Source organism: Lolium rigidum, chromosome 7 (genome assembly GCF_022539505.1).
Source record: "Lolium rigidum isolate FL_2022 chromosome 7, APGP_CSIRO_Lrig_0.1, whole genome shotgun sequence".
Classification (NCBI taxonomy): domain Eukaryota; kingdom Viridiplantae; phylum Streptophyta; class Magnoliopsida; order Poales; family Poaceae; genus Lolium; species Lolium rigidum.
In genome coordinates, this window is record NC_061514.1 from 219,295,372 (window position 1) to 219,308,483 (window position 13,112).

The window sequence follows — 13,112 nt, forward strand, 5'->3', positions numbered from 1 at the left end:
ACTCAAGTTGTCTTGGAAAGTGTGATGGTATGGTAACATAGCTAGTTACCACCTCACTCTCTTTCATCATTTATTAGAGCAAGTACAATAAGTTCTAGTCAGCTGGCTATAAAGATTAAAATACTAGTATATTATTACTTAGTTGGATGAGAGAGAAGGAGAGTGAGCTCTTATGCAAGAGCCATCTCTAGCACGTGCTTGTAGGCACTTTGTGAGAGTGAAAGATGGGCCATACATTGATAAAGTGCTACATTTTTATAGCTCACTATTGTATATGTTGGCTATAGACGACATAGCACTTGGCTTATAGCCAGCTGCTGCCTACACTATTGGAATTGCTCTTATCATACCATGTCACCAAAATGTCTTGAGATGTATGATGTTACTACCTATGTTACTCCCAGTATGAGTAGTATGAGAGAGAGAGCAGATGGGCGAGCGATCAGATCGATGGACTCACTACGTTTTGTCTTTTTCGTGTTGGCTTACTAGCTAGCTTATCTAGTGGTGGACTGGTGGTGGTGTATTAGATCAGATCAACTAAGGGATAGATAGTTCAAAAACCAGGTGGTCTCTGTGTGCAAATTGGGATAAATAAAAGCAACTTGTTGTCGGTAATTTAGTTGGATCTTCTTGACATAAATTGATGCCACGTTGGTATAGAGGTAGAAAACTTCACATATGTAGCATGCAACTTAGCAGTAGAGTTAAACAACTTAGCAATAATAAGATATGCAACTTAGTACATGTGTGAAGCAATAATTTACAATGTACAAACACGATATAGCAAATGTATAATAATTTATTTTATGAAAAAACAACTTAGCTCATTTCTGGAATCAATAATAACGCTCGCAAAAATACAACTTAGCACATGTTTTAAAGAAACAATTTGCTATCTTCGTGTTCGGTGTCGACAAAATGTACATCTAGTGCCACAAGGTACAACTTCATCTCGATGAACAAGGATGTGGCCGGTGTCACGAGCCACGACACGAGGCACACCACGAGTTGCAAAGAAATCAAAGGGGATGTCGCTAGACCAAGAGTGAAAATATGGATATGTAGCTAGGGTGAGTCTTAGTGTGAGCCTAGTTAACTTCGTCACCTGATGCAGGCGCCGGCAACCCCCACCCAATTTCATCCATGCCGCCCCTCTCACACACCTATCGTTTCGCACCTCTCTCCCACATCACACACGATCTTGATTCAAAACCGGCACCGCTAGTCTAAGTTTTCTACCATGTGGGCCGTCCCGAACCAGCAACACAGAGTTACCTCATGACACCAAAGCTAGGGATGGCGGCGCTGAGATGCAAGCGTGCAAGGCATGGGAGGTTAATAAGCCAACATTATTTAGTTTGATATGTGCTAACTTGTATACCACTATCTCTAACCCACTAGTGTTGAGTTGTATAGCCACTATTGTTAAGTTGTATATTCACTAGGCTTAAGTTGAATCCATGGTTCAACATAGGGGTAACAACCACAATTTAATTTTTCCATCTACGTAGTTTGTATTTGGGCAGCTTTGTTGATTTGTCCATCGTCTAACTAGGGTTAAGTCGGCTAGCACCATTTACGGTGAAGTTGTGCACCACTACCGAGATTAGACAACAACGCAATAGTATCGAGAGGCAACAATCATTCCTAGTATAGTTGGTAACTTGGTTTTCGACATACAGAACTTAGTAATAACAAAAAATACAACTTTGTAGCAAAAGGTGCGCAACTTATTTGCATGAGTAGGAAACTTCACAATAATGTTACGCCCACTTCACAAACAGTGATGCTAGCTGACTAAATACTACTAGTAGGCAACTTAGGAGTACTATAGGTAACTTCAAAACAAAATGGTGCGCAAGTTCACAACCATGAATCCATTATGCCAACCGACTTAGTAAATGGTAGGCAACTTAGGTGCAGAGATAAGCGGGGGAATAGGGAGAGCGACACTGCAGAATGGGTCATTTCCCAAATGATCTCCATGGTGCCAAAACATAACTTAGAACATGTGTGGAGTAACAATCTAATGTCGGCAAAAAATCAACTTATCATCTCCTACCTGCAACTTCGCTTGTTCTAGGTATAACTCAGTTGGTAAATGGATGCGACTTGGGATAGACAAAAAATAACTTGTTTCTGGTGCTTTAATTGCATCCATACCTCCACTAAATTGCATTTGGTGTAGGTTAGAGTTGATGCCACTTCTTTACATAAGTTGATGCCACGTTGGTATAGAGGTAGGGAAAATCACATACGTGGTATGCAACTTAGCACTAGAGGCTATACAACTTAGCAATAATATAGTATGCATAACTAACAATTTACGGTGTATAAATAAGGCTTAGCAAATGTGTGATAGAGTTTATCGTGTGCAAAAAAACTACTTAGCTCATTTCTGGAGCCAATAATACCGCCAACAAAAATATAACTTGGCACATATGTGAAGAAACAATTCGCTATGTTCATGTCCAATGCCGATAAAATATACAACCTAGTGCCGCAAGATACAACTTCACCTCGATCAACTAGGATGCAGCCGGTGTCGCGAGGCATGACACAAGGTACACCATGAGGTGCAAGAAGCCAAATGAGATGTCGCTTGCGACCGGCGGTGCCCGGCCCCTCTCCGGATGCGTTCTGAACAGTGTTGGGTCAGAGCTTGAGGATGACAGTTGGACCGTTCAGATCGGTGTGCGATGGCATCCGAAGCAAATGAGCTAGATGAAAAGAGGAGCTTCAACATCAAGCGTGCGATGGTGATTGATCTTTGGCAGAAGGGGCATGCAAATTTCACCTAAGCCTAAAAAGGGGCTGGAAAGGGGAAGCAGTAAATGTATTTCTGAATAAATTCAGTAAAGTTGGGGGACAACAAAATTGAAAGAAAAAAATGGAAGCATGGTTTCACATCAAGGCTTCCATGACTGAGCGCATACTCTGACGGAGCTTCGCAGTAGCAGCTGTGGAGCGCTCGTGCGGTACAAAGCCAACCACCTCGTGGAGCTGCCTCAGCTGAATAGCTCCTCCTGCGTTGCTCCTACGTGGTCGATGCAGGTTGCAGGCGGCGGCCAAGCAAGCACGTGCGGGTCGACAAATCGCGACCACCGCGGACGAGATGGCCGGGGCCGGGGCGGGGGGGGGGGGGGATTGGGTTTGTACCGGCGGCCACGAGGCTTAGAGCAGCGGCGCGATGGGATCCGTTATGCTGGCGCGCGGGAGAACCGGCTGACGGCGGGAGCGCGCGGGAGAACTGGATGGGCTGCGCGGGACTGAGCGGGCAGTGCTAAGTGCGTGGTGAGCCGGGGCAGCGGCGGCGGGCGGCGCGTCGGAAACTAGTTCGGCGGCAGGGGGCGGGGGGGGGGGGGGGTTCCTTAGTAGGTGAGGCATACAAGGACCGTAATAGGTGGGGCGTGCAGGGTCCCCAGGTGGGATCCTGTCAGAACAAAACTCACCATGCGGTTTGATTGGGCGGATCGGACTGACCAAAAACGACTGCTCAGATTGCGAATTCTGTGTACCAACTAAAAAGGAATGCCATCTCGAGGCACAGGAAACATCCTTCTGTTAAACGTTGAGACACATACATTCCAGAGCTAACATATTGAAGTCGGCAGTGTGTTCAGTCAAATACTCCCTATTTTGAGGGTCAACAAGGAGTCCTCCACTCCTCGGCTCCTTCAGAGATGAATAACCAAGATAATGTTGTCGATTTGCAAAAAAAAAAAAAAAAAAAAAAAAAGCAACAGGAGACAGATTGTGAAAAAGGGCAAGGAAATGATACCAAAACAAGATGGAATGAACGAATTTCTTATAAAATTAAGGCTACAAAGAACAGCATCCATATCTCAAGGAACGACAACATGAGCAGTTTATAAAACCAACTATCATGTATGTCCTTTCAACATCTAGCACAGCAGAGCGCAATATGGCTGAACAATTCACATCTGCTGCAAACCTGGACTAGAGGAGAAGAGTATTGTTTCATTGATCAGCTGAGTCAGCAATGGGGGGCCAGCAGCTCCGTGGTTTTATTGCCTGCCTTTCTTGGAGCTGCAGTCAGGGCACTTGTAGTGCTTTATGTGCTCAGCTTTCGCCGGAGTTATCCTCACGCACTTGCCATGGAACCACCGCTCACAAATATCACAACCAATCCAGAACTCACTTGCATTGTAGCGACCACCACATGTTCCACAGAGAGTCTCGCTGTGTTCATCGTCGTCCTCGTAGGCATCATCAACAACAGCTGGCCTCGAGTTCCTTGTCTGCATATCATTATTTGCTCGCTGCATAACAAAGTCAGATTTGAGTTTCTGGAAGCAAGGAAAACAATTGGACAACAATGTTTGACGTGAGAAAACTAATAAAAACATTGACAAGGCACCTTAGCCAATTGTCTGGATTTGCCACTATTCTCAACACCAGATTTATTATCCCTGCTGTGCTTACGTTCAGACAATGATTCAAGCACAGTTGCTTGGTCGTTGATCATGCTGAATAAGCGCTTCCTGATAAACAAAGCAAATCACTGATTCCAGGAAAAGGATGAGGTTGAAGTTTTCAAACAAAAAAATTCAATACCATGAAATGAAACCTTTTTTTAGCTGAAAAATGTAGGGAAGCCCAAACAGTAAAATTTTATTTAAAGAGATAAAATATGTACAAGAGGAGAAGAAACGAGGGAATGTACAAAAGGGCCTAGCCCTGGGCATAACCCAAAGAGGACTACACACATGGTATATTAAAATGATGATGGGTGCACACAAGTGGCTTTCAATCAGACACCAATTACTCCACACATGGTATATTAAATAAGGTTATTCACGAAGATTTAGTGCATAGGCAATATATAAGAATTCTGTTTCAACTGAAAACAATAGTTTTTTGCTTAAAAAGAAAAACTGATTAAAGACAAACTTGGATATTAATAGACAACTGGTCAGCAAAATGTATTCCCAAGGCAGAACAATCAGCCACGAATATGGTAGACATATTACTAACACTTCATCTGGAAAGAATTGTGCAATGAAGAAACTCGATCGTAATTTACCAAAATTCCCCATGAGATAGATGCTAATGGTTCACCCAGCAAGACTTAAAATTAGCATTGAGAATAGTGTAGGATAGGTTCCCTAAACAATAAGTGTCTATGAGCAAGAGTGCTCCCTATGTTTTCTAGAGGGATTACTATTAAATTCAGGGCTGGCTCTACGCAAGACAAAAACCTATAATAGTACGAAGGAAGGACACAAGTATATTGTTTTAGCGTTTTGTAGAACCTAGTAGAGAGACCTGTAGAACCTAGTAGAGAGACGTAAAGCACTACCATAAAACAAAACAAAAAATCACCACTTATAAAACTGAAAGCATGTGAAGAGTACTGAATTGATTGTGGAACAAAAGGAGAAACATGTCTAATACCTATTTGGTAGGAATGATATAACAGTTCATCCTAAAGCATCCCATGAAAAATAGTACTATGACTGACTAAAATATTAACAGTTCATCCTAAAGCATCCCAGGAAAATTAGTATTATGACTGACTAAAATATTAACGCCCTTTAGTAATCAGATTTTGTAAAAGAACAATAGAAAAAAAAGGCAATTATTGTGAGAAAACGGAATGTTTAAAACTCTGCTAGGATACTGTTTGAACAATCTGGTGATGTGTCTAGTACTTGTAGAAAGTATCAAAAAGACATTCTGTCATTTCACGAAAACTAAACTGTATATTTTACGCAAACCAGACTTGAGAACTAGAAATTCCTCTTTTTTTGATTGTAACGTTGTAGACAGGCTCTTTCTTTTTCTGGCAAATTAAGTAAGCAAAACTGAATGGAGGAAACTAAGCAAATTATATGCCTAAACTTAATAGAAGAGAATAAATGGAAACCAGCAGACCAAATAGCATTGAAGCCCTCCATAATAACATCAGGGGAAATTTATGTTGGAGCCATGAATGAATATTCGAAAAAACAGAAGGTTTCTACTTGCAATTGACAGATCACCGTGTCTCAATTTTCAAACACATTCACTGTCAACTTCCATAAAAACATGTAAACATCACCAGAGGCTTCCAAACTGCTGATAAGCAACCAGCTTGTAAACTTACGAATGTTACACATCCAAACTGTAACATACTCAAAACTGATGACAGAAAATAGAGATTTTATCATTTATCTCGAAATAAATAAGTTTGAAACAAAGTGTAACAAGTAGTATCTACCATGTTAGAGCATCTCCACGACTCCACCGGCTTCCCCAAATAGGCGCCGGCAGGTGCGCCGGCACTGCCGTATGAGGGGCGCCGACATAGCATCCTCCATTTGGGGAACAGGTTCCCACACCGGCGTCCCCCAAACCGGCGCCCCCAAAATCTTATGTTTTCCTTTCATACTATTTTGAAACAATATTCCAATCACATAAAATTATTCATATAATATTTTAACATTGTTTAACACAAATACAAAGGAAATTATTCGTATAATAATTCAAATTAAATCATGTGTTGTTGGCGGCTCTCTCCTCGCCCACGATTGTGCACTGCCTGAAGTTGAACATGAACACCTGCATCTCGGATTTCTTGATATGCATGTGAAGGAAAGCAGCAAATTGTTGGGGTACATGCTCTACTTCAGCAAGAGGCCCCTGATAATCATTTGATTATCATGCACAGGTTCGTCGGCGCTCGCTAATGATCATGTTGTGCATGTTTAGACAGGCGTTCATCACCTCCCACATCTGAGACTCCGACAAAGTGAGAGCAGGGTACCTGACAACAGCGAAACGCTATTGAAGCACCCTAAAAGCACGCTCAACATCCTTGCGAGCTGCTTCCAGGCATGTCACGAAATAAACGTCCATCTTCAAAGCTGGAGTCGGGATTGTCTTCACAAATGTATCATGGATAGATACCATCAGCTAGATAGTACCTTGTTGTATGCGTGGCCGTTTACCTCAAAGTTCACAGCAGGAGCTTCTCCCTCGGCTAGCCAGCTGGAAAATACCGGAGAGCGTTGCAGCATGTTGATATCATTGTTTGTTCCTGCCATGCCAAAGAAAGCATGCCAAATCCAGAGGTCATGGCCTGCCACCGCCTCAAGAATGACACTGCACTCACCGGTATGCCCCTTGTAGATCCCTTGCCAAGAGAAAGGGCAATTATTCCAACCTCAATGCATACAATCGATGCTTCCTAGTATCCCAGAAAACCCTCGGGCTGCATTTTGTTGTTCCATCTTCTGCCCTTGGTCCTCTCAAATAATCCCCACCAAACACCGCTATGACGGCTCGGCAAAACCTGTAGACAGTCTCGACTCCGCCATGCGCAGGTAGTCATTAGCTGTATCTGGAAGGAGAGCAGTGCATTTCTAGATTGAGGAGAAGCCCGACAAACCTCTGCAATCTTACTTGCTCATGAAGTAGTCATCGTACTCCCTGACGCCGAAGACAATCTTCATGAACAAATCCTTGTTCATCCTAAACTGGCGCCAAAATTCATTCGGCGAATGAGTAGCATCGTCGGCGAAGCAGTCACACTCAAGCAGCATGGCGCCGGCTTGACAATGCCAGTCGACGTTCTTCCTCTTGCCTGGACTTAAACAGCCACGTCGAGGCACGACCAGGCGAACGCGAAGGAGGCTCGTCAAAATCAGCTACTGCTGCCGCCGCCGGACAGCGGCGGTGCTCTCCTCCATGAACAGCTGCACCAACATCTCTTCGTCGCTGTCCATCGCAGCAATCGAAAGAACACATTGCGAGCGAGCAGTTGGGCGTTTGGGCAGCGGTGGCAGCGACCTCCATGGTTTTCAAGGCGTCCAAGCGGTTTAAGGCGATGGGGGCGCCTCAACGCCTAGGCGCTTAAAGCGTGAAGCAGGGCGATGCCTTAGTTAATTTTTTAACAAATATGGTGATGAATAATATGGCAGCTCAAACTGGCTGCTGCTGTTTGATTCCTGCCCAACCTGCCCAAAGCGTCCAAAATCAGTAGACGCCTAATTTTCCTAAAGTGGACGCTTTATGTTGCAGTCTAAGGCGAGCCCGACGCCTTGAGGTAGCAGGGCGCCCTGACGCCTAAGCGTCGCCTATGCGACGCCTTAAAAACCATGGCGACCTCTATTCTGGCCGAAAGAGCAGTGGCCGGTCGTGGGAGTGGCAGCGGTGTCGATGGCCGGCGGTTTATGGACAGGCGGGGTGGAAGGCTAGCACGGGGGAGCGACGGCAACGGCGGCGATGGGTGCGAGTCGACTCGGGCAGGGCTGGGAGGAGAGGGAAACCGGCGCGTCTAGCTGGCAGAAGGGCCTCGCAGGTGCTTTCCTACGTGGACGAGGGTGCCGGTGTGCCCGATTCACGCCTTTTGCAAAGGGGCCAGCACGGGGTTGCATGCGCTTCTATTGGGCTCGAAACTGCGCGAATGCTTTTTGGGGCACGCCGGTGTGACCGTGTGAGCCGAAAAACCACCCGGCCCCCAAATAGCTATCGGGACCACCAGTGGAGATGCTCTTAGTCTTTCTTCCATGAAATTTAATACACCTTCCAGGCTGTATTCTTGAAAAATAGTGTAGCAAGTAGTATCTACCATGTTGTAAAAAGAATACTATACAATCCAGAAAACCACGGTGCCAAAAGACATAAATTTCGTTTCATCCATCAAAGATAAGGCTTGTATTTGCTCAAATAAAAATAAGATACAGGCTTGGAGGATAAAAAGCTAGAGAAAAGAGGAAAAATATATGGACAAAGAAAAACGCTTGCATACACAGCGGGGAACATACAGAGACAGAGAATAAAGCTTGCATACAGAGCGTGAAACTGGCCCCATCCACAGCACAAAGAAAAAAAAGAAAAGGGCGGGGACAGAACGACTGAGGCATAAGAAACATGTGCAAGAGTACACATGCATCAGTTGAGAGTAAATAAAATAAGCGATCGCACGAACACTAAAGTGCATTACACAATGAACAGAAGAATCTTGATCAACAGTACGCATCAGAAGAAAAAAAAAATCGCCCCCTCCTGAAGGTTATCTTTCGAATGGCAATACCAATCAGCACTGAGCTAAGGCTTAAGAGTAGAGTGAGCTCCACCCTATCTGATGGGGGCAGGGCCGTACCTCTCGTTGGCATTCAGGCGCGCGCCAAAGAAGAAGGCAACGGAGAGCAGCCACGAGTCGGAGTGTACGGCGACAAGCGATAGCCAGTCGCGGCGGTGCATCCCGTCCCTGGCAAAGTTGATACCTAACGCCGGCTCCGGCATCTCCGGCGGCACCTCCTCCGCCGGAAGCGCAACCTCCCAGCTCCCGTTGGAATATCCGTAAAGGCATAAGTTCTCCTTCTCTGCGGATCAACCCAGAAACCCAATCAAATCAAACGATAACAAGAAGAAACGAACAAATTCGAACCCCTCAGATCCGATCCGATTTTACCTGGGTCGCAGTACCCGAAGAAGTCGTCCACATCTGCAGGAGCCACGAAACCAAGCGGGTTGTGGTGCCGTCGCGTTAGATCAAACACACAAGAGAAGCAAGAGAGATTGATAGGGGGACGGAGCCGGTGTCGCTTACCGACGGTGAGGGCACGGACGAGTGCTGTTCGGCGGTTGTTGAAGTCCTTGTAGATGTCCTCGACGGTGCGAGGAGCAGGGGAGACGGGGGCGGTGGCGACATCCATCGGCGGGGGCACGGTGCCCGGCGGCGCAAGAAGCAGTGTCGGCGACTCCGATGTGAGGGGAGCTAGGATCGAAGCTCTGACACTGGACGGAATTTTAAGGTAAGGGATGCGGTCCACGGGGGGCGTGACACGGTGGAATAGGGATGACGAGCCGGGTTGGGACCCACCCGGTCGGTGCCTTGATGATGGAAGGATTGGAGGCTTCGTGGAGTAAATCTTATACGACCTGGGTCGTACGCCTTTCCTGGCTGGATCAACTTCTCTAACTAACACGTAGTAATGCAAATCTTAAAGCAGTCAGGGAGTTTATTCCCAATCCCCGGTCGGTACCAAATCATTATCTCCTTCCTTCTCCATCGTTCACAAGACCCCGCCAGATTTCCTTGTTGGAGTTTTTACGCATGTTCGCTGTTTTCGTTGCTTCTCTCCCCATGCTTCCACGGCCACACTCGTCGGCGAATGCACCAACGCTCGCTGTGCTCCCCAGCATCCATGGCCACACTCGGCTGCAGATCCATCCGCACTCGCGGCTCTCCTCCGACGTACACGGCCAGTTTCTCGCTGCCCGGCGACGCCAACTACACTACGTCGTGAACCAGCGGCCTTGCACCACATCTGTAGAGAGAGATGCAATGCTCGATGTATTGATCGGATGCATATGGCGGTATATATATCAAGGAAAAAAATAGCGCGCTATAACAAAATAGCGTGGGTCTAAAAATATGCTATTAGCATGCTATAGCGTGCTATTAACGCGAATAGCGCGCTATAGCGCCGAAATAGCGTAGCGTCGGCTCTCCAGATATGCTATAGCGTGCTATTAGCGTTGGAATAGCGCGCTATTTTTTTCCATGATATATATAGGCCACGTCCTCGACTATACAAGGAAGGAGGCGGGCCCAATAGTAAATACAAGGATATGTATCGCTATACAATAACTACAGAGGATACACATCCAGATATACAAAATATGTATCTCAACACCCCCGCAGTCGAAGCGTCGCCTGGTCGAACGTATAGACTGGACCGGAATTCCTCAAAAGATGTTGTAGGGAGACCCTTGGTCATGATATCCGCAAATTGTTGGGAGGTGGGCACATGAAGTACTCGAATGTGTCCAAGGGCCACCTGTTCCCGAACAAAGTGGATGTCCAGCTAAATATGCTTGGTGCGGCGATGGTGAACCGGGTTGGCGGAGAGGTAGACGGCGGAGACATTGTCGCGAGAGACCACGGTGGCTTTGGCGACGGGACATGAGAGCTCAACGAGGAGTTGCCGCAGCCAGGAGACCTCAGCAACCGCGTTAGCAACAGCCCGGTACTCCGCTTCGGCGCTGGAGCGAGATACCGTGGGCTGTCGCTTAGACGACCAGGAGATGAGTGAATGACCGAAGTAGACGCAGTAGCCAGACGTGGAGCGACGCGTGTCGGGGCAGCCTGCCCAATCGGCGTCCGAGTAGGCGACGATGTCCGTGGCGGTGGAGGCGTGGAGAGAGAGACCAAAGTCCATGGTACCACGAATGTAGCGGAGGATCCGCTTGACCGCAGCCCAATGAGGATCCCGCGGAGCGTGCATGCGAAGACACACCTGCTGAACAGCATACTGCAGCTCGGGGCGAGTCAGGGTGAGGTACTGCAGGGCACCGACGATGGAGCGGTAAGATGACGCGTCCGTGGCCAAGGAACCGTGCTGTGGCGGAGAGCTTGGACTTCGTGTTGACGAGGCGTGGCCGCGGGTTTGCAATTAAGCATACCGGCGCGGTCCAGGAGCTCATGGGCGTACTTGCGCTGATGAAGGAAGAAGCCGTCGGTGCGACGTACGACCTCGATGCCGAGGAAGTAGTGCAGAGGCCCCAAGTCCTTGAGGGCAAACTCAGCGCGAAGACGGTCGGTGAGTAATGGCTACAAGAAATGGGTGATGGTGTATCATTTTGCGTGAAAAGTAATGGCTACAACAAAATCGGTGATGGTTTATCGTTTTTTGCGTGAAAAGTAATGGCTACAAGAAATGGGTGATGGTGTATCATTTTTTGCGTGAAAAGTAATGGCTACAACAAAATCGGTGATGATTTATCGTTTTTTGCGTGAAAAGTAATGGCTACAACAAATCGGTGATGGTGTATCATTTTTTTGCGTGAAAAGTAATGGCTACAACAAATCGGTGATGGTTTATCATTTTTTGCGTGAAACGTAATGCCTAAAAAGAGTTTATAATTTAGCTCGTGAAAAATAATGCAAAAAACCAAACTTTGCGTGAAGCTAACCGACGACGAGAGAGAGAGAGGGTGGTGGCCCCGACCGGAGAGAGAGATAGGGGTTATCCTGCCCGTTAGATCATACGATCAACGGTCGGCGGGCACGATCCGCGTGACATGGGCTAGACCAATCAGGGCAATGTTGGGCGTCCGTGAGAGTTTGTGAAGGGAGAGGGCAAAGCCGAGTAGTATCAAGAAACCAAGGGCAAGTGAGTAGTAAACGAGACTAAGGGATTCAAATATGAGATTTAAAAAATGGAAAATGCGTGTTTTGTACAATGAAACCCATCTTGGCCTACCTCAAACTATTTGCAATACAAATCTACATGAGTGTGAAAATTATGGCCTCATTCGGACAAAGTATGTTTTGGGGAAAGTCTGTTTTGGGTAGGGCTTATTATGGAAAACCATGCACCTTCATAGCTACTAGGTGATTTGAGAAGTGGCAATTTGTGGTGAAACTTGATTTATCTATGATTTGAGAAGTGGCAATTTGTGGTAAAGACTCAATGAGTAAGTGCCACTCTTTTTCGGAATTTTTTGCACATTAAATAACTCATTTAACTAGTTAATCCCATTTGTTGACTCTCTGTTGACCAGCCACTTGAGGGTAAAACTGAGTATATTGCACTAGCCAGTATTAGCACTCAAGGGGAAAACCGAGCACACAAAAAATGCTAGTATATGACTCGAGGGTATACCCGAGTATATCTAAATTTCCAGGGTTAGACCCGAGGACGCGTGTTGCGATGCAGAAGTGGAAGACGTGCCATTGTTGACGCGTGTCGCGGTGCAGACGTGCAAATAGTGGACGCGTAGGACGCGGGTCGCATTTAGGACGCGTAAGCCCCTCCCTCCCTCCCTCCCTCTGCACACAGTCGTCTCATTCTCGCTCACGCACGAAACCACCCCTCTCACGTCCCATCAACTTCTCCAAATCGAAAAAACCCCAACCGCCGTACGCACGCTACCCTGCCGGCGATGGAGAAGAAGAATGCGCCGGCGTCCGTCGCCTCCGAGCCCGTCGCCTCCGAGCCCGTCGCCCCGAGCCCGTCGCCTCCGCGCCCGTCGCCTCCGCGCCCGTCGCCGCCGAGCCCGTCGCCGCCGAGCCCATCGCCGCCGAGCGCGTCGCCGCCGAGGGCGGCGCATCCAAGCGCGGCGCCTCCATGAACTGGGCCTCTCTCTCGGCT

General features: G+C 47.0%; 1 protein-coding gene across 1 annotated transcript; it reads right to left on the reverse strand.

The window, feature by feature from the left end:
* Window positions 1-3,794: 3,794 nt before the first annotated feature.
* Window positions 3,795-9,755, reverse strand: LOC124669153 (PHD finger protein ALFIN-LIKE 2-like). The gene is made up of 5 exons (XM_047205830.1): window positions 9,563-9,755; window positions 9,425-9,457; window positions 9,113-9,335; window positions 4,385-4,508; window positions 3,795-4,286 (listed from the first exon to the last, which is right to left on the reverse strand). Exons 1-5 carry the CDS (start codon window positions 9,666-9,668, stop codon window positions 4,032-4,034), a joined length of 741 nt encoding a protein of 246 aa, XP_047061786.1. The 5' UTR covers window positions 9,669-9,755; the 3' UTR covers window positions 3,795-4,031.
* Between the last annotated feature and the right edge of the window lie 3,357 nt (window positions 9,756-13,112).

Coding starts and splice junctions, on each gene's coding strand:
- LOC124669153 (XM_047205830.1), bottom strand. CDS start 9,668: ATGGATGTCGCCACCGCCCCCGTCTCCCCTGCTCCTCGCACCGTCGAG. Junction 9,458..9,562: donor CGTCCGTGCCCTCACCGTCG/GTAAGCGACACC, acceptor TGGCTCCTGCAG/ATGTGGACGACTTCTTCGGG. Junction 4,509..9,112: donor CGCCTGAATGCCAACGAGAG/GTACGGCCCTGC, acceptor TTTGTTTATCAG/GAAGCGCTTATTCAGCATGA.